We start from the raw sequence: 21,313 nt of genomic DNA, 5'->3' as shown, positions 1-21,313 counted from the left end.
AATCACAATAGTGGAATTATTAATGCAAACCTGGGGTTATATTATTCAGCCATACAAACACTGTGCTAATGGAACTCCACCTGCACCTCTGTTTGCTCTGCATGTGCACTTTGACTGTGTATCTCAAATGTGCCTAAAAATGTTCTTATTAACCGAAAACAGGAGACAAATGTAAAACACTGCAAATGTACCCATGTTGTAGACATTCTTGGCAGGCACAGTGGTGGTTGTAGTCGTACTGATGATGGCAGCAGAACAGCAGTGTGCCGTGTGTTCATGGTGTGCTGGTGATTTCATCTCCACGTAGCTGCTCTCTGAGTGCTTACATAGGCTGGGATTGTCGGTTATGGTGGCGTACGGGTTTTCACTGTTGAGGGAACAGGTGCTGGACAACGAACTCTTCACATAGTCTAAGGAAAGAGTGAGACACAGAGTGTTTAATCTTGTGTGGTATGACATTATTCAATGCTTAATTAATTAAAAAATAAAAAAAAAGCTTCTTCAAAAAGCTCTGTTTTTAAAAAAAAATCATTTTTGATGATTTTAACCCAGCAGCACTCCAGCTTTTCATAAAATGATTTTTTGTGTGTGTGTCAAATCAGAAAGACGACTCTCTGCAGCTATTTCCTGCATCCCTGGTCATTATTTTAGTTACCATAGTGACCAAATTCTCCTTGGATAACTGATCACATCATGTACTGTTAAAAGAAAATGAGACACTTCACAGTGGTAAACACGTCTCTGTCACAACCTTTTTGATATATGTGTTGCTGCCATCAAATAAAAATGCTGCAATATTTTTCTTATAATATTATTTTATTTTTCAGTTTAATATTTGATATTTTTTTCCTAGGTTCTACTGTGAATAATATATTGATTTCTTAGATTTGAAACTCATTCTATTTTGATTTACACTCTATATAGTGTCAGCTTTTTGGAATTCAGATGGTAAAAATATTAATTTGCATAAGAAAAACACTTTAATTTTTAAATTGCCATTGCTTAGGTTGCATTTCAAGACATTAGATGGCTGGAAATGTCCTAGTCTAATCCATGGACCTTATAGTGAGATATGCAGGTATTCTGTTCACCTTTTTGCTCAGTGTAAAGTAACTGAAGAGGGAAACAGACCAGAGTCAAACTCTAAAATGAGAAGCTGAGTGTGCCTGTATGGAGCTGTGCATCTCCTCTATAGCAACAGAGTGAGAGACGTTCAGTCCTTTTTAAAGCAATGAAAACATGTGTTAAGTAGGAGCGACAAAGAATTTAAAATAATCTGTATTCCTCTCTAAAATCAATACATATTCTGTGTAGTCTTTTAGTTGGATTTGTTGTAAAGAACAAAAAAGCTGAGGAGTTTTCCTTTAGGAAACATGGATGTTAGAGTCTGCATTGGAACACTTGACACCAAAGATTACATTTTAACACCAACATCAGCACTCAAGGGCAGCTGAGGTTAAAACCTGCAGATAAAGGAAATGTAAATCAAGGCACAAAGAGAGCATTCAGTTATAGAGAAGGAGAATTCTGTTTCCAAGGGGAGTTTTGGGGCTGATGAGGGTTAAAGCAGGAGGATGACTCCAGCAGGGAGGAAAAAAACACAGTGAGAAGAGACGTTGGGTTCACCCTGCAAAGACACAAACACATCTATGAGCACAGGCTGGAAAGGATCAAGAGGAACAGTGACAGTGGTAGTAAAGTAACACCACCTGTGTGGCATGCTGCACCTTTTTCTTCATCTACATGAAATCACACTCTGCACTGCGAGCAGCTCTGCGAGGCTGCAACTAAAGTGGTCAGACATCAGACGTTTTCCTATATTTGAATTTTTATCATTCTCGCAGGAATGATAAAAATAAAGATGTTAGCTTTATACTGTTGTTGCAGGGGTGGATGCTGATGGACAGCACTTGTGAGTCCAAAGTTCAGGTTCAGTTTCTGAATGTTTTATTTCCAAATCTCGGCTCTCGTCTAACTCACAGAAGAGACGACACCAGCTGCTGTTCAATTTTCTTTTTTGTCTTTTCCCTAAAACAAATATTTCATACGACTTAAAATCGCAACAATAAAAGCACATGCCTACACCTCACCACTCTATGAGCCCTGAAGGTGTCCTGTGTTATCAGACCCCAGATGGTAGCAGCAGATCTTTAGGGCCTGAAGTGATCAGAAGCCTCCAGAGATCTGACTAGAGCTTTCCTGCACATGACATTGTGGTTTTCTACTTGTCCTTCTCTATAGTGCTTTGATAGATATTAAGGGCAAGAAAAAATGGTTGCCTATTGCCTGTTGCTGGGCCGTGTCACGTTTGAAAACAGGACGGTGCAGTGTTACATCCTGGTCTAGGGGTACTGGAACGCAACATAAGGTTTATAAGGAAAATGACCCTCATCCCCAAAACCATACCCAGAAGCTGATTTACAAGTGAAAGGTGGTTTATTGTGTCTAAACTGAAGCTTAACTTAACTTAAGCTTCAGTTTAGACACATCAGCTTCTGGGTACGGTGTTGGGGACCAGGGCGGGGTCATTTTCCTTATAAACCTTATGTTGTGTTCCAGTACCCCTAGACCAGGGAGTAACATGCAGTGAACAAAGTATTAGTTATTACTAATAGGGGGTGTGGTAAAAGGCACGCCTTGTGGTGAAAACCTTTTGGAGTAGGTAACTATAAAGCATTTCTTTAACTCCACAAGAGCTGGCATTCTGGAAAGATCCAGAGCATTACAATTTATACATATCAGAGTTGCTGCCTTTCATGTTTCAAACACATCAACTTTAAGAAATAACTGTTCACTTGGAACTTGATCTAACATAAGATAAGATGATGATGTGCTAGATGATTGGCACATAAAAGGGTCATTTTAAACTGGACTTCCTGTAGAATCAGTATAATCAGCAGGTCTCCTGTTGTGTCACATGCAGTTTGGATATTTCAGCACAAGCCACAAGAAGCTGGGGTTTTAAATGCAAGAGAAACGGTCACTAGCTAACTGTTCGAGTCAGGTGACGAGAGCCCTGTGTGGCACAGTACCTCTGTAGCGTGGCTCCATGTGGTAGCTGTAACGTTGATTAATGCAGTAAACACCTGCACAAAGAAAAGAAAGACCACGAGATTTATATGATTATCATAAAGAACATTGCTAAAATCCTCTTAAAAATCTATTTATACGCATGAAATTTTTATAGTTCTTGACATTTTAGATGCTCTATAAATGTACAGGGAGTGCAGAATTATTAGGCAAGTTGTATTTTTGAGGAATAATGTTATTATTGAACAACAACCATGTTCTCAATGAACCTAAAAAACTCATTAATATCAAAGCTGAATGTTTTTGGAAGTAGTTTTTAGTTTGTTTTTAGTTTTAGCTATTTTAGGGGGATATCTGTGTGTGCTGGTGACTATTACTGTGCAGAATTATTAGGCAACTTAACAAAAAACAAATATATACCCATTTCAATGATTTATTTTTACCAGTGACACCAATATAACATCTCCACATTCACAAATATACATTTCTGACATTCAAAAACAAAACAAAAACAAATCAGTGACCAATATAGCCACCTTTCTTTGCAAGGACACTCAAAAGCCTGCCATCCATGGATTCTGTCAGTGTTTTGATCTGTTCACCATCAACATTGCGTGCAGCAGCAACCACAGCCTCCCAGACACTGTTCAGAGAGGTGTACTGTTTTCCCTCCTTGTAAATCTCACATTTGATGATGGACCACAGGTACAAAGATATTTCACATTTTGAAACCTGTTTAACATATTGACACATTTTAGAAAATCTGCTGAAAGATTCAGCAGAGAAATCTCCAAAAAAACGAATATTCAATAATCATGATCTTTGATGGTTTAGAAAGCACTGCATTAAAACATCCATCACTGCTCAGAAATACTTCTGATACTTATTATTGGTGAACATCAACGCATTCATAAATACAAGCTAAAATTCTACCAAATGCCAAAAATGCCAGCATGGATAATTAGAGGCTGTGTGGTGAATCAAAAATCCTAAATACTTGGAAATCAGTGACACCATAAAAAGAGCAAAGGGAATGTCTGTCTTATCAGCACAGATTTGATCACTGTCCATGAGCTTATGTAGAGTCCATTTGTGCACATCGCATGGGAAACTTTCACCTTCCATGGCAAATGATACTTAAGTGTAAACTTGGTTCATATTGGAGCAACAAACAAACAAACAGGCTTTAATCAGTTTACTCAGATTTGCTTCTACAGCATCCTGATGACATCATGTGGCAATCAATGTCTTTATTTTTGTCACCAACAATTTTTATTTATTTCATTTTAAAACTTCAATAACAGAACTTAAGGATAACTAAATAAATAAATAGTTTAAAAAACAAACAAACAAAAACAAAAAAAAACAAAAACAAAGGGAAGTTATCCTATTCTTTCTTCGCGCACCAATCCCCACACCACCACCCTGTCATTACTCCTGTTCTTCAAGTTACAGAAAGCCAGCTTGTAAAGGGGACCAAATACAATCATATTGATGCAATTTGTCTAATAAACCATAAGTCACTTTTTCGTAAGACGCCAACTTAGCCATTGTCTTTAGCCACTCTTCATAGGGAGGGGGGTTCTTTTTCCGCCAATGTCTTAGCAGCACCTGTTTGGCCGTAGTGAGAGCCAGAATAATCCATCTTTTTGTATAACTGGAAAAATCTCCATCAGAAAGTTCTGTGGTTATACCAAGTATGGACAGTTTTGGTGAGATACCAAATCTCCTTTTTAAAACACTGAAAATTACCTCCATTATATTTTCCCACCAATCCTGAAGTGCCGAACAGCTCCATAAGATACGTAAAATCGAAGCGTTTTGACCATCACATCTCCAACATTCGTCCGTAGAGGCCAGGTTCCATTTATACAATTGTTGCAGTGTTCGATGCCACCTATGGACTATCTTAAGTTGAATAAATCTGCTGCCTGTTTCTTTATACGTAGTACTAACATTTTGAAAACATGAATCCCGTTCAACTGAAGATATGTCCAATGCCATGTCCTGGGCCCAGTAGCCCTTAACTTTCAGGAGAGGGTCAGCTGACCGTTCTTGCAATAAGTGATAAATCTTTGCGGTGATGCCTTTACCCAAGAGTGATCTTGAGAGCAGGACTTCCACAGGGCTGCCCACAGAACAACTCAAGGGGGTTCCCAGCCACTTCGATAATGAACTATGTATTTGGACATATCTCCAGAATTGATTACGCTTCAACTTATATAACTCCACAATTTTATCAAAGCTTAAAAAACATTTAGTCCCACAGTCAAATAAATCTGATACATTAAGGATGCCTGCTTTACGCCACTGTAACCAGTCAACCGATGTCCCTCCAATTAGAATTCTTTTATTCCCTCATAAGGTTGCCGAAGGTGATTTAATAAAGTCCCAGCGACCTGCCCTATGTAATTTACACCACAATGTCTTTGCATTTGCAATTATAGGATATGGGACCAGATGGGTTTAACTGGTGCAGTAGGTAACCAAGCTCTAAGTTGTTTCACGTTCATCACCCAATAATACCATTGGAAATTAGGCAATGAAAAACCTCCTGGTTTTGCACTCGCTTGAAGTTTCTTAATACTTAAACGATGCGGTGAGCTACCCCAAAGAAAGTGCCGGATCAAAAAGTCTAGATCTTGGAAATACTTATCTGGAATGTGTAATGGAATATTGGATAAAATATAAAAGATCATGGGTGCAGTCATCATCTTAATACAACTAATTTTACCCCATATTGTGAGACGCACTCTGGACCATCTACCAAATTCCATTTTTATTCTTTCAAACATTGGCTCCATATTTGCTCGAACCATCTTAGTGTAATCCGAGGGAATTTGTATCCCCAAATACCTCAAACCATTCACGGACCACCGAAACTCCCGCTGTTTAAATAAAGTATGGGGGCAGTGTCCTGACATAGGCATTGCCTCTGATTTATCCCAGTTGAGGCGATACCCTGAAAGCAGCGTAAAGCTTTCTATACATTCTAATAGGGCTGGAATTGACTTCCCAGGCTGGGTCATAAGTAACAACATATCATCTGCATATAATAGAAGCTTATGTTGACTATTACCCATCGAAATTCCAAATATATTTACATTATTTCTCAGTTTTTGTGCCAGAGGCTCTATAGCAATTAGAAAGAGCCCAGGGGTAAGGGGACAGCCCTGTCTTGTGGATCTCTGTAAAAGGAATAGGTCTGATATGAGCCCATTCGTCAATACTCGCACTGAAGGCGAATCACATAATATCTTTATCCACCTGATGAAATTATCACTAAAACCAAACTTTTCTAATGTCTTAAACAGATAATCCTTCTCAACACAATCAAAAGCTTTTGCAGCATCCAGCGACAGGGCCACTGTTGGATATACTGAGTCATATACATAATTTTGCAAATTAACCAACCGCCTAATATTATCTGAACTCAACTGGCTAAGAACAGTGGGTCATAAAACGAGGCTGAAGGTGCAGAAAAGACTGACCGAGCTCACTGAGGTTGCAGTAGGCGCCCCACTCTGGAGCGCTGTTCCTGTGTTGCTTCTTTGTCTTCATCTGGAAATTTCACAAAGACACATTAAAGGTAAAAAACAAACAAGACATCTTCTTAAAGAATGTTTCAGAAAAACTGTCTCGATCTTAAAAATGAACAGTCCTTTTTTTCTTGAAGGGAACCATAAATGTGGAACAGCAAAAACTCATATAGTCCTGTGTGAAAATTAAGCACACGACCCATGACTCAATAGCCTGAAGAACCACTCTTAGCAGAAATAACGCAGTAAGCGTCTTCTGTATGATTTTATCAGTCTGTCACATCCCTGTGGGGGGATTTTGTCCCACTCGTCTTTGCAAAACTGCTTTAAATTATTGAGGTTTGCAGGCATTTGTTATGCACAGCATAAGATCCTTCCACAGCATTTCAATCAGGTTGGTGTTTGGACTTCCTGCAGCTTTTCTGGTATGCTTGAGTAACGGGGTTTTGACTGTTGGACAGATGGCTTCACATTTCACTCTAGTACACATACTTTGTATATGTTGGGTTCTTTCTATTTTTATTTTCTTCAGCAGTTTGCACAGTCTGACCTTGGGACCAGCAAAGTGCTTTTGATTTTATAGAGGTGATCACATTTGACTGGATATGATGCTGTTGTGCTTTCTTTCTGTTGTATCAGCTTTTTAGAGTTTGACAGTAAGATCTGTACTGAGGGCAATTTAGTTCAGGTGGGATTAAAAACGTCACATTAAGCTGGAGTTTCTTAGACTGAGATGTGGCAAAGGAAAGAAAAAGACAAAACAAATTGCACTGAAAATTTGGTCACCAATAAAAAGTTAAATCTTTATGGATTAACACTGGGTTGCTTTTTTCCCCTTAATAAATGAAATGATCATTTAAAAACTGCATTTTTATTTACTCAGCTTATCTTTGTCTATGATTAAAATGTGTGACAAATATCCAAAAAGTAAGAAATCAGGAAGGGGGCAAATATTTTTTACACAGATACCCATTAGCAAAAAAGTCTTTCTTCCTGCTAAATCATCCAACTTTGCTTCTATGTACCTGACCTACAGAGGTTAGCCTCAAAGCAGCACAGCCTAAGGAATACCTTTGAATTGTTTGTTTTCTTTTAAATAAAGACAGTTAATTGCTACGAGGAGGTACTAATCAGTTTGCGTTTTTCTAATTTGGGTGAACTGAACCTTAAAGTAGAAACTTATTTGTTGTATAACAAAAAAAAATTGGAGTATATTTGTTAGCAGCCCCTCATTAAACAAACTCTTAAAGCTTTCTGAGGGCAAAATATAAAAGGTTTTTGAACCCACCTTGGCGAAACTCCTCTTATCTGGCTTGGCATAGTGTGTGGCATAGGTGCAGGACCCCAGGGTGCGGTAGCTGGGGTTGGAGAAGCAGCCACCTAAAGAGCTGCTACTGGGAGAGGACTCTGAAGAAGAAAGCAGGCCTGTGCACTGCAGCCCTGCTGCCCCAACATCAAGACATGTTCTCACATACTGAGCTCTATGTGTCATACATGCATATATATGTACAGTGCACCTGATACAAAGTATTTAACCTTTAATTTAATCACCCAGATCTGAAAAAACGGATCATTCATTGTCTTTACCTGTTGGTTGTGTAATTTCCCAGCAGGTTACGATTACCATCAACTGCTCTGAATTCTGTTGTATGCCATTCTAAACATAAATAACACCAGTCAGATGAAAAGGACAGACACACGGATATCGTACCTGAGAGGGAGTAGTCAGTGGAGCTGATGTTCAGGGCAGGTGTATAGGTGACACTAGGCACACGGTGGCCTTTCTCTCTTTGTCGATAACGGAACCAGACCACCAGAGCAAGCATGGCCATGATCATCAGCAGCAGGAAGACGATGCCCAGGACAGCCCCCGTCGACTGCCGCTGCGATGCCAGAGCTGGGCTCATCTTGGTGTAGGGGTTCAGCTCCTCCATCATCAAGGCCGCTGAGGAGAACACAGATGAGTAACACTGCATTTTAATGTTTGACACACTCACATCACCTGTACAGTGTAATCAGGCATTTTTGCTGAATGAGAATTTCAGAATAAAATTCCTCTCATTTCACTGAATTTATTGTGCTATTGACTTTTATTTTGGTATTTTGCCATGATACAAATGCATGTATCTACAAAGGACAGATAATGAAAGGCAAACAGTTAAGGAGTAGGGTGGGGTGATACCGCCAAACTGGCGGAGTCTGCAGTGACACGGGTTCCATAATCTTCTTTGGAGGTAAACAGAGAGCTGAGCACGAACATGAAGCTGTTGAACTACTTTTGGTAACCGAGTCAAGCATTCAGTCATCGCCAGATGCTCGCGGCTGCCATCTAGTGTGGATTCTGGTTTGATGCCTTGCATTAATCCCTCCCTCTGTGCAGATCTTGTGTACGCCCTTGGAAGCTTGCAATACCATGGCTGTGTCCCAATTAAGAGACTGCACGCTTGAAGTACGCGCACTACGCGTACTACGTACGGTGCGTACTATAAGTACGAGAAGTGTGGAAGTGAGAGGCTTGTGAAATGGGACGGTATACACTTCGTCGCGCTGTTCAGGTTGCCTAGCAACCATGATACTAACCGCGAGACACGTTTCATACAGCTTTGTTTGACAGAAATGAAGGAGAAAAATGTTTTGTTGGTCATTCATTTTTGTCATGACATCACTTTAGCTGAGTATCTGAGGCTGAGACCACAGGACTGTAAAACATGATTGTTGGGCTTCATGTCTGTGCTGAACAGTCATTTAAGATTAGCTAGTAAATAAGATTAGTTAGTAAATAAGATTAGTTAGTAAATAAGATTAGTTAGTAAATAAGATTAGCTAGTAAAGAAAAATTAGCTCATGTTGTTCATGAGACTAAAGTCATCTCACTGTGGCAATGTAAATATAATATGGCCAATATTATAGTATTGTCAGATTATTATGAGATATGTATATATACACACATATACATATATCACTGACTTTCAGCTTGTTGTGTTTGTGGATATATGACTGACTTTAATTATTACACATTCGCACATAAATAAGTGACGTCATATTCAGTACTTTAGTTCACTCTTCGGCCGCTCCATCTTATTGGGGAAATTCCACATACATAAATGTAAATTTCAAAACTCAACCCCATCATTTAATTTGTTTTTGATTGAAATTGAATATTACTTAAACTCTCTTAAATTAACTTCCAATAAAAAAGGTTTATCATTGATTGAAGTTCATTCAGAAATGTTTAACGAATGAGCTGTCACAACTTTCAAGTACAAAGTTGTTATGAAGTCTGTCACATTCCCCCTTTTTTCTTTTTTTATCCTTTATTTATTTCTCCTTCTCATTTCATTGTGCTGTATATTGTTACTCTTATTTGCCTTGTATGTCTACTGTACAAACTGAACTGGAATGACTGACTGTTCGCTTTATGATTTCAATAAAGTTTGAAAAAAAAAAAAAGAAAGAAAAACCTCTTCGGCCGCTCCCTTCTGCCGTATTTTGCGGCAAAATTATCCACACCCACCGCCGCGCTATGAATTGTGGGATATATGGGACCACGAAGCGTGCACCGGACCACGCTTGATATTTGGGGAAATCGACGGAGTATGCATTTGAAGCACACTTCGAATTGGGACAGCCGTCGTCACGTGGCGGTGACGTAACCGCACTTGAAATGCGTACTTCAAGCGTGCAGTCTCTTAATTGGGACACAGCCCATGACCGCACACTCTTGGAAGTCAAACTGACGACTCTGGTGCTCTTTGCTTGGGTGATCATGCAGCTGCTTAAGAGTATGCATTCTGTATTTACAGTCTTGCATGTCATTATTTTTGTTTCCACTTCATTTCATTTGGAGTATTTAAGAATTGCATATTTAGTATATTTTTATTTGCTACTGTGTTTCCCCTTTAACCAAAATAGTACAGTTATTCAATCTGCAGTCATTGTAGTGGTTTATACATTTACTTGGCAAGTGAATGGTTGCTGGTTCAGCTAAAGACCATTAATATTTTTTATCAGAGTACCATTTGCACTTGTCTGTCTATTCGAGAGGTCTTTGTACTTCCATCTTTTAGGAACAGTCTTATCTACTATTATATGAAGATTTGTCTGTATGAGTTTTGCAGATGTTCTGTTATTTTATATTTTATTATTCAACTGAACTGAGGGTACATCTAAAGAAACCAAAAGAATAAGTCAGATCATGTTCCATCCTTTCTCTTTACAGAGCCATTTGTTCTCACCCTGGTCACAACGGATGCCTTTAAAGCCGATGCTGCAGTAGCAGGTTCCGGTCACGTAGTCACAGGTGGCATTGTTCATACACTCACACAGCTGCTGGCAGCCGTAGCCAAATGTCCCTGCGGGACACTCTGGACACAGGAACAGGGATTTAAGACATGTTGAACTTTAACACGTGAATGTGCAACTCTCCTGCATGTAAGAACCACTAAACACACTCACTGAGCTCACAGCTGTGTCCTATAAAGCCTGTCCTGCAGGAGCACTGTCCCGTGATGTGGTCACAGTCTGCTCCATTCTGACAGCGACACACCTCAGCACAGTGAGAGCCGTAGAAACCTGCAGGACAGCCTGAAGGGAAACAACCACTGGTTTAAAAAAAATCTATATTATGCTTTACATGTGGACAAGAATTTTCAGTAGCAGCAGCAATTTCACTCTGTCACTCTGAACCCATCTCTGTGCAGAGACATGATCAAAAACGTGAAATGTCTTTGGAAGCATTTTCTCTGGGACGAGCTAATCACTTCTGTCACAGTGGAACCAAAGTGGAAATTCAACAAAACCCTCATTTCATGCAGACGTTTAACTGACCACACTCTCTCATGTAAATTTCTGGTGATGCAAAAACATGGAGAAACAGCTCCTATAGCAGACAAATCAAATGACATGACAGAAAACAAACTTGGCTGGTTCTAGGCTAGAACTGATACTAGTCAAAAGAAAATAACATACTGATTTGGATCCGTTTTTTTCTTTTGTGCGTCAAGCAAATGTACAGATACATGGTTACTGTGACTTATCAACTTTATAAACGCAGGACCACAGACTGAAAAATGAAGTAAACATGGAAGAGCGTAAAAAAGATGTTCTTTACATGGCCTTACAGCATGGAGTAACAATGTGTGGGAGTGTCGTTCAAGTCAATGTCTTTTAATACATTTTAATACATCAATTTTTAATATAGCGCCAAATCAGAGCAGCAGTTGCTTTAAGGCATTTTATATTGTAAGGTACCCTGCAATAACACCGAGAAAACAGAAAACCCAACAACCACATGACCTCCTATGAGCAAGTGCTTTGGTGACAGCTGGAAGGAAAAACTCCCTTTTAACAGGAAGAAACCTCCAGGTGGGGTGGCCATCTGCTGGAGGCGAGGAGAGGAAGACGGGGCAAAAACACATCGTGGAAGAGAACAAGAAATTGATAATAAGTAATGATTAAATGCAGAGTGGTGTGAAAAAAAGAGGTAAGTGAAGAACAAATACTTTTTATCAAAAAGAAAAGTTTTAAGGCCAATCTCAAAAGTACAGAGAGGGTGTCCATGACTCAAATCGAAACTAGGAGGGGGTTCCACAGCAGAGTGGAAGCTGAAGGCTGCCAGGAGACTGTTTATTGTGTGCATTGAAAGACGTTGGTCAAAAAGTCCTCAAAGTGTTCCTGGAGACCAGGGTGATTCTAGCTTTGCAGAGGTTTTTTCTTTTTGTTTTGTTTTACAGGACAAAAACGTTTTTTTCAGGTTAAACAAAAATGTTCTAAATTAGTTAGATGCCGTCTCTTCTCCAGCTTACGAGTTATCTGCTTTAAGGTACGCATTAGTCAGGGGAAGAGGACGACTGCAGGTGATGGCTGTGGCACACACATCCGTTGTTTCAAAAGAGAGCATTAGGTGTTAGGCTGATGAGATTCTTTGGAGTAACACATACAAACTAGGACACATTAATACTGAAGCTGCAAGTTGCAAGTGTTCATAGTCCAATGCAAACAAAGTTAATTACAACTTTGTTTGATTGTTAACCACATTTTCTCAAAGTGACCTGCTTCGTTTGTTATAATATCTAATTTTCTGTAGGTGTAACACATGTTCTAATTCTAAAGATTTGAGGTGTCTCAGGGGTCTTCCAGTTTTTCTCGCTAACAGCATTGATAAGGAAATGAATGGCCTGAGCATCATAATGACCACTTACACTGTTTGAATCAACCCAGAATTAGGGCTGTTCGATATAACGATATATATCGATGACGATATAAAAACATCTATCGTTTCATTTTACGCTATCGTTTGTTTCGTGGTGTCGCAAAATAAACTGTTTACGGCAATATTTCTTCATGGTTCTGATGTCACTGTAGTAAAGTTCTCTCTCTCTTATATTTAATATAACCACACTACTGACAGACAAGCACCTGTTTTTATGCGTTGTCGTTAGCAACAACGACGGTAACAGCATGACGTGTCCGCTTGTTTATGTTCCACATAAACCTTTCACAATAAAGCTCAAGATCCTGTTGAGACTTTTCAAAATAAACTGAATCACATGAAAGAGCAGATTTTTAGAATTTAAAAAAGAGCCGCCAGGTGCTAAAAAATAAACCTCAGACTCAAACGTTAGAGCAGGCTTTCCCCCGCAGCACGCCGTGTAATAAATACTCACAAAGAAAACGGCGCCGTTACAACTTACAGCGGGGAAAATAAGTATTTGACACATCAGCATTTTTATCAGTAAGGGGATTTCCAAGTGGACTATTGACACAACATTTCCACCAGATGTTGCCATCAAGCCAAATATTGAAGTCATACAATCAAATCAGAACATATAAGTATACAAGTTAAACCATAATAAATAAAGTGAAATGACACAGGGAATAAGTATTGAACACACTTTATTCAATACTTTGTAGAAAAGCCTTTGTTGGTGATTACAGCTTCTAGACGCCTCTTGTATGGATAGACCAGTCGTCTGCATTGCTCAGGAGTGATTCTGGCCCATTCTTCCACACAAACGGTCTTTAAATCTTGAAGGTTCCTTGGGCCTCTTTTATGAACTTTAATCTTCAGTTCTCTCCATAGATTTTCTATGGGATTTAGGTCAGGTGATTGACTGGGCCATTCAAGCAACTTGATTTTCTTTCTTTGAAACCACTTCATTGTTTCCTTGGCCTTGTGTTTGGGATCATTGTCTTGCTGAAATGTCCACCCTCTTTTCATTTTTAGCTTCCTGGTAGATGGCAGCAGATTTTTATCCAGAATGTCCCGGTACATCTCTCCATTCATCCTGCCTTCAATAATATGAAGTCTGCCAGTACCCCTTGCTGAAAAGCAGCCCCAAACCATGATGCTTCCACCCCCAAACTTGACTGTTGGTATGGTGTTCTTGGGGTGGTGAGCAGTGCCATTTCTTCTCCAAACATGGTGTGTAGAATGACTGCCAAAAAGTTCAATTTTGCTTTCATCTGACCATACTATAGTCGTCCAATAATCCACAGGCTTCTCCAAATGCTGTTGCGCAAATTTTAACCGAGCCTTGACATGCTTTTTGTTCAGCAATGGAGTCTTGCGTGGTGAGCGTGCATGGATGCCATGGCGGTTCAGTGCATTGCTTATAGTTTTCTTTGAAACAACAGTACCTGCTGATGCAAGGTCTTCCTGAAGTTCTGTCCGAGTGGTTCTTGGCTCTTGGAGAACCCTCCTGATTATTCTTTGGACTCCTCGGACAGGGATCTTGCGTGGAGCACCTGATCGTGGCAGGTTTATGGTGAACTGATGCACTTTCCATTTCCGGATAATGGCCCCCACAGTGCTCACAGGAACATTCAGCATTCTGGAAATGCACCTATAACCATTCCCATCAAAATGCTTTTCAACGATAAGATTACGAAGATCTTGAGAGAGTTCTTTGCTTTTACCCATCATGAAGTCTTTCCTGTGTGCCTTCTGGGTAATGAGGAGCCTTTATAGGCCATCAATTAGGACTAAAGCAGCTGATATCAATTAGTACTGATAGGGGACAGGATTTCTCTATCAATACTGACAGATTTCAGGTGATCTCCTGGCTTTCTATGTCATTTTGCCCCTTGTTATCTCCATGTATTCAATACTTATTCCCTGTGTCATTTCACTTTATTTATTGTGGTTTAACTTGTATACTTATATGTTCTGATTTGTTTGTATGACGTCAATATTTGGCTTGATGGCAACATCTGGTGGAAATGTTGTGTCAATGGTCCACTTGGAAATCCCCTTACTGATAAAAATGCTGATGTGTCAAATACTTATTTTCCCCGCTGTATGTCTAAAAATGTGTCGTTTCATGCATCATTAAAACACTGGACTCCAGCTACACGACGCGCAGCTGGAAACACTTCACACAAGACGAGCTGCATTTAACATTTGACGGATAAGGTGTGCCAATAATGTGCTATATGCATTATAAAATGGACTGCTGCCTTTGTCCAGTGGCTTCTAAATCCACCACTGCCATATCGACCAGTTTAGAAAATTTACTCTTCCCTAAAAAAAAAAGAAAAGACAGAAAATGTCTACAGAGGCCTGACTGACAGAGAGGGGTTTGCTCATGAGCTTCAAAACACCTATTTGTGGTCTTTCTGTGTGGCCATCTTCATGATGACCTCCCTATTTTGGGGATAATGCTGCCCAACAGTGAGGGGCCAAGAACGTCCTACCGCAAGAGGTTTAGGGGCCAAGGAGTGATGTGCTCTTTCCACCAAACTCATTTCCCCTGAAAGTATTCAGACCCCAGCAGGAGATGGAAGATAATCTGAGATGAACGCAGTAGGCTTTCTTTTCTCTGTACCTTCTGGAATCCTCATAATATTAATGTTCTGATGCCTCAAGCAAGATTCGAAATCTGCCAGTTTCTTTTTTTTAAATATATATATATTTTTAAAAACTATTTGGTAACAGATCTGTAACAGGACTGAAACAGAAAACAAAGCTTTAGAGAGGGTCTCAGCTCTCTGTGCAAGTTACTGTGAAAGAGTGTGAGAAGAGAAAATTGTAACAATTTAAAAATAACATTTCTCAGCATAAAATTAAAAAAAGATTTGGTTATTTCATCTTCTACAGTCCATAATATTGTGAAAGGTCTGTGAGTCTTTGGACACTTTGTATTGTAGCCTCCAATTCTACTTTAAAATGTCCTTTGAACCACAAGTAAACCAGCAGCCTGAGAGCGAAGTGCTCCATCGGGGGGATTTGTTTCCCCTGCACAAACAGATTTCTCCAGATTCACAGAATCTTCAAATCAAATCAAATCAAATCACTTTTATTGTCACATCACATGTGCAGGTACATTGGTACAGCACATGCGAGTGAAATTCTTGTGTGCGAGCTTCACAAGCAACAGAGTTGTGCAAAATACAATAATGTAAACAAGCAAGATACAAGAATGGCTACATCTGAAACTAATAAATATATGTACAATATATAATAGTATATGCATTTCTGGATGTGTATACTAAATATTTTTCTACGTGTGTGTGTGTGTGTGTACACATATTTTACAAATTAAATAGAGTAAACAATAAATAAAATATATAAAAATATACAGAGTTGAGACATGTGCAAAACAGTGGCATTACTGTACAGTATGTAGTGCATAATGTTGAAGTTCCAGTAGTGAAGCTGAGGTGTCTATGACGTGTTCAGCAGTCTGATGGCCTGGTGGAAGAAGCTGTCTCTCAGTCTGCTGGTACTTTGAAATATTCAAAGTTTTTGATATTTTACATTATTTTTTTTGCAAACTGGTAAACCCCTGCCGATCTTTCCTTGTGAGAAATTCTACTAGATGCTGTTTTTATATTTATATTTTTTTAGTATCACTTATGTTTCCTGTTTTTGTTGTTGGCGCTGTCCCCACTGAGACATGCTCACAACATTAAACTCAAAATGAGCTAATATTTTTCATGAAATAAAACTGTTTTCCGTGTTTTAGTGTGAATAAAACATGGCTTTATGAGATGCATTCTCATAAAGCAATCTCACAGCTTTTTTAGAATTGGATTTGTAGTTTTGTCTTTTTCTCCCTGCATTTTTCTTTTTCTCTTCTCTTTCCCTTCATCCTCCAACCTGTTGTGCAGACAGCTGTCCCTCCCTGTGCCTGATTTCTTCCCATCATCACTAAGTGGTCCTTAAGGGATCCTTGTAGGGGATCATCTGATTGTTGGAATTTTTTTCTCTAATAATTTAGGGTCTTTACCAAAGTACAGCACATGATTGATGAAAGATGTCAAAGATAGCAGAGGCAATACTATTGCATGGACATATATGGCTATCAGTGGAACTGGGTCACTAGTGTGATGTTTCGTCACTCATCCAAGTGACTTTTTCAGTCTCAGCTGACTGCAAGTTACGTAAAAAGGGAAAGACCATCTCTGAATCGAGGAGGGGGCCTAAGGCTACATCTTTCACCAACTTACAATGCTGTGATTGCAGCCAGTGAATGGTACTCATTGCCATTGGTGGGCTTTGATCTTACATTTGCATAATTCAGGGTTCATCAGCATTTTTCAGGGTCAAATTTAAGCACTTTTTAAGCACTTTCAAGGTCCATTATCAAGCTTTTCCAGCACATTACCAAAAACAGTTTGCATGTTCCACTTTGCATCACCTCAGTAAGACCATGTAAAAATTAAAACAAATCGTCTTAGGTTGACTTAAATGTTCTTTGTTCCTCTTTTGTTAAAACAGAGAAAAATGCACCACACAAAAATACTGAAAAAGGAAATGGTTGTCTTATATGCATATAGTGCACAAACTCAAAAAACTCATTTCTCTCAAAAATGCAGATGTGCAAATGTGAACAAATCAACTTGTTAGAGATGCTCATCTCCACTTGGAAAAAACAACCACACAAAAGAAGAAATCTGCACAAATGAACAAGTCTGCTCATCAGATATTGATGCTTCTTTCCTACGTGACACAACAACAGGAGACAGATGTTTGTTACTTTAACTAGTTAAGCAAGTTTGATAGCTAGCAAAATAATAATCATAGTTTTAAACATTAGCCTGTGTTATGTACACATACTCGAAATTATTTACTAGGACTCACCTGTCATGTGACTCAAATCCCGCCAGTGTCGTTTTCCATCAAACACTCATTAAAACAACAACGTCAACTTAGCGCACTCACCCCCGACTGTCCGGAGGGAGGGGCGGGGTCACACATTGAAACAGACTGACATGTGTGCGAGGCAGCCCAGGCGGAGAAATTTAGCTTTTACACTTTGCAACTCATTTTATTTCTCTGATAAGAAAACTATTCGGTCAGATAGTTGTTTGTGGTGAATGAAATACGCGTTTCAAGCACGTTTAAGCACCACATCTGAAATTCAAGCACTTTTCAATCCTTGAAAAGACAATATTAAAATTCAAGCATTTTCAAGGATTTCAAGCACCCATACGAATCGTGATAATTATGATCAAGGAACTGACCTCCCAGCCCATCGTTCCTTCGGTGGTGCTAGTTTCAGTCATTATGCAAAGATCGGGGAAACCTGCAGTCAGCTGAGACTGAACAGAATCAACTTTTGGAGGTTCACTGATGATGTGACTGCTCATAGAAATAGCAGGATGAATTATCAAGTGAACGAGGCTATCAGCTTCAGTCAAATACTCCAAATTGGACAGCAATTTGCAGTGCAAATGGAGAAATTCAATCTTTTTCCGTGTTGAAACTAGAAACCACAAAGGAATTGAGGAGATAAGAAGAAGGGATTTCAAGGGTATGCAGTTTTTTCACCTGTCACTAGATGGAGTTAAAGGTTTGAGGTACTAACACATTGCAACTAGTGAGTGTGCATTAGTGATGAGCTCTCACAGCAGCCAGAGTGTTTTGCTTGGTCTGTATGTGTATATGAACTGCCGGTGTGTGTGAGAGAGACAGAAACATACGCTGAGTGCAGTAGAGTCCTGTCCATCCAGGGCTGCAGATACACTCTCCATCTGTAGCGCTGCACTGAGCTCCATTGTGACAGTTACATGTGTGGATGCAGTCAAGGCCCCATGAGCCCCAAGGACATGCTGCCAGAAGCACACAAAAATAAGTGCACAAAGACACATACAGTGCACAGAGTATGCAATAAAAGTCAGCACACTCTTGTACAGCAACACTATAATGCCCCATCACAGCAAGTCAACGTGTCGTTACTAGGATTCACTTCTGCACATGGGCACTTTATTCTCTCCTCTTTTTTCTCTTTTATTCAATTCATCTAGACACGTATAAGTCTAGTAATATATAAATACATAATAATATGTCAAATGTTGCCACAGTGAAGACCAGACATACATTAGGATGCTGTGTGCCCTCATTAAACTTACAGATAATTGAGTGACTGTGGTAGATGCTCAAAGTAAGAAAGATAATTAATGTCAAAGCCACTCCAGTGACTGCCTTTAGGAAGGTTTTTTCTTCAGCTGTCTCTCACTGATCAACTAAAACACGTGGGGTGAATAACAACATACATTTTATTTGTTCTTTTGTGAAACTGAAGTTAATAAATGCTACGGTACAAAAACGGCTATAAACGTTTCCTCTTACGCTTAGAACAGTCTTTGCTGGTCCATCCAGGGTAACACTGACAGGAGCCATCGATGGGGTTACAAGTGCCATTATTAGTGCACAAGCAGGTCTCGGCACAGGCTTTACCAAACTTTCTGCTGGGACATACTGTGGAGACACATGCACAGACATGATGGGTTCATATTAGATTAAAAGCAATATTCTGCCAATACTATTAACACAACCTCCTTGTATTTTGGATGTATTTGGATGTAGTTCAACAGTTTGACAGCAGACAGACAACAGCAAATAGAAGATAACTGGTTCAGATATCTGTTCCTGTTGTTTTTCATAATTCATTTGCTCAGCTTCTACCCATATGCCGCGAGTATGTCAAGAATGCTGAACATTCGAATCATCTCCTGTGAGATCACAAGGACGCGAGCAAAACTGCGTGTTTTTACCAAAAGAAAGTGGAAGTCTGGTGGATTTCAGTCCTGGTTAAAATGATGACACGTGTAGTAACTGGTGGTGCAAATGCAGTGTATTACTAATTGATACTTTTAATAAAGAAGCCGGGAAAAAAGTTCCTCTGTAGATTTAGCACGGTCAGTCTCTTCATGCAGTCCAAGAAACACTGCACGACGCTGCCCTCAGGGCCTGACCTGATCATCAGTTGCAGTACAAACGATGATTCGTCATGGCCCTCTTATTTACATGTTTCTGTTTCTGGACACATACTTAGAAGTACTTCAGTATTCAGCTCTTCAGTATACCCATGAGTGAAGAAGACAAGTAGATTGTTCTGATACTGTAGAAATAATACAGAAAGAAAAAAATACTCAGAAAAGTTCTGAGAATTTCAAATTCTGACATCCCTGACAAAGTAGACCAGTTCCCAAACTTTGCACAGTGCTGTACAAAGCAAAGCCTGTACAACATTCTTATACAATATACACACAATATACAAGAAAAGATCCAAAGTACATATTTTATAAACACTACAACAAAAAAATATTCATTCATAATTTAAACATTCTTCATGATGGAAAAAAGACACAAAAAACTGAATAGAAACAAGAAATATTGAGGGAAGAATAAAGGGGCCAAATATACTTGGAAAATACAAGTGTGTGGTAATACTGGGAAGAGCCCAAAGGTAGATACTAAAAGGGAGAATGTGGATATGATCAATGAGAATTAAAAATCTAATTTCACACAAAAGAAAACATAGGTTATCCAAACTGGGCAACGATGACCTTCTGCTTCACTTAAATGTTCAGTACAAAATGATACTGTTAATTTCACTTTGTGCTTGTTTTTAATTTGATGGGAATTCCCATTCCAACACTTTCAAAGCGTTTTACTGCTGCTATGAGTTTGGACATGAAAAAGAACATCTCTAAAGCCCGAATGCTGGAACAAGCTTTATCCAAAACTGGTTGCTTTTGCTGACAATGGAGGTTTTGGATGCTATCAAATCCTATTTCTCAAGCTTTAAGTTTTCCATCTTCTTGATGTTGCTATCACTTGGTATTGATATCACTATCACTAGGGCCTTCTTCCTTTGTTTTTTCACCACTACAATGCCAGGTTGGTCAGCCATCACCAGTTTGTGTGTATATGGAAGTCCCACAGGATCTGAGCTCAGTTATTCCCGATCACCTTTGGGGGCTTATCCCATTTTGCCCCCGGAACTTCCAGGCCATACTCGGCACCCCCATATGTGCTTATTGTGAAGAATAAACCTGTGACCACAAGGAGTATTAGGAGGTATTTCCCTAGTGGAAATGCAGAGTTGCTCTGAGGCAACAGACTGGTAGGCGTTTTGTGAGCCCCACACCAATTTGGACCAGCCAGCGAGCACCGTGAGGGTCATGTTTTTTTCCAGTGCATTCAACACTATCAGGCTGACCCTCCTAGCTCAACGACTCAAAGCGATGGATGGTGGATGCCCTTCTCGTGCCCTGGATTATAGACTGCCTGACAGGAAGGTCATAATATGTGTGTCTTCAACACTGTGTGGCTGACAAGGTTATCAGCAACACCGGGGAGCACAAGGGACGCTCCTCTCCCCTTTCCTATTCACCCTTTACATCACGGCACAGACACCTGCCATTTTCAGAAGTTTTCTGTTGACTCTGCGGTAGTTGGATGAATAAGTGGAGGTGATGAAACAGACCACAGGGAATCAGTGGACATGTGGTGC

General features: G+C 39.5%; 1 protein-coding gene across 9 annotated transcripts in view; it reads right to left on the bottom strand.

The window, feature by feature from the left end:
* LOC309705044 (multiple epidermal growth factor-like domains protein 11) overlaps nucleotides 1–21,313 on the bottom strand; it is a 245,181-nt gene that overhangs the window by 7,186 nt on the left and 216,682 nt on the right. For 5 of the 9 annotated variants that reach the window (XM_082530613.1, XM_082530614.1, XM_082530618.1 and 2 more), the window contains 9 exons: nucleotides 19,144–19,272; nucleotides 18,495–18,623; nucleotides 11,025–11,153; nucleotides 10,805–10,933; nucleotides 8,281–8,514; nucleotides 7,858–8,012; nucleotides 6,522–6,591; nucleotides 3,033–3,086; nucleotides 192–410 (listed from right to left, as the gene is read on the bottom strand). In XM_082530613.1, the coding sequence (XP_082386739.1) occupies nucleotides 192–410; nucleotides 3,033–3,086; nucleotides 6,522–6,591; nucleotides 7,858–8,012; nucleotides 8,281–8,514; nucleotides 10,805–10,933; nucleotides 11,025–11,153; nucleotides 18,495–18,623; nucleotides 19,144–19,272 (1,248 nt within the window). The remainder of the gene's footprint in view (nucleotides 1–191; nucleotides 411–3,032; nucleotides 3,087–6,521; nucleotides 6,592–7,857; nucleotides 8,013–8,280; nucleotides 8,515–10,804; nucleotides 10,934–11,024; nucleotides 11,154–18,494; nucleotides 18,624–19,143; nucleotides 19,273–21,313) is intronic. The other 4 variants (XM_082530615.1, XM_082530616.1, XM_082530617.1 and 1 more) reach the window with 4 other exon arrangements.

Source organism: Aulonocara stuartgranti, assembly GCF_965226115.1.
Source record: "Aulonocara stuartgranti genome assembly, chromosome: 1".
NCBI classification, from domain to species: Eukaryota; Metazoa; Chordata; class Actinopteri; order Cichliformes; family Cichlidae; genus Aulonocara; species Aulonocara stuartgranti.
This window is presented reverse-complemented; position numbering and strand designations above follow the sequence as displayed.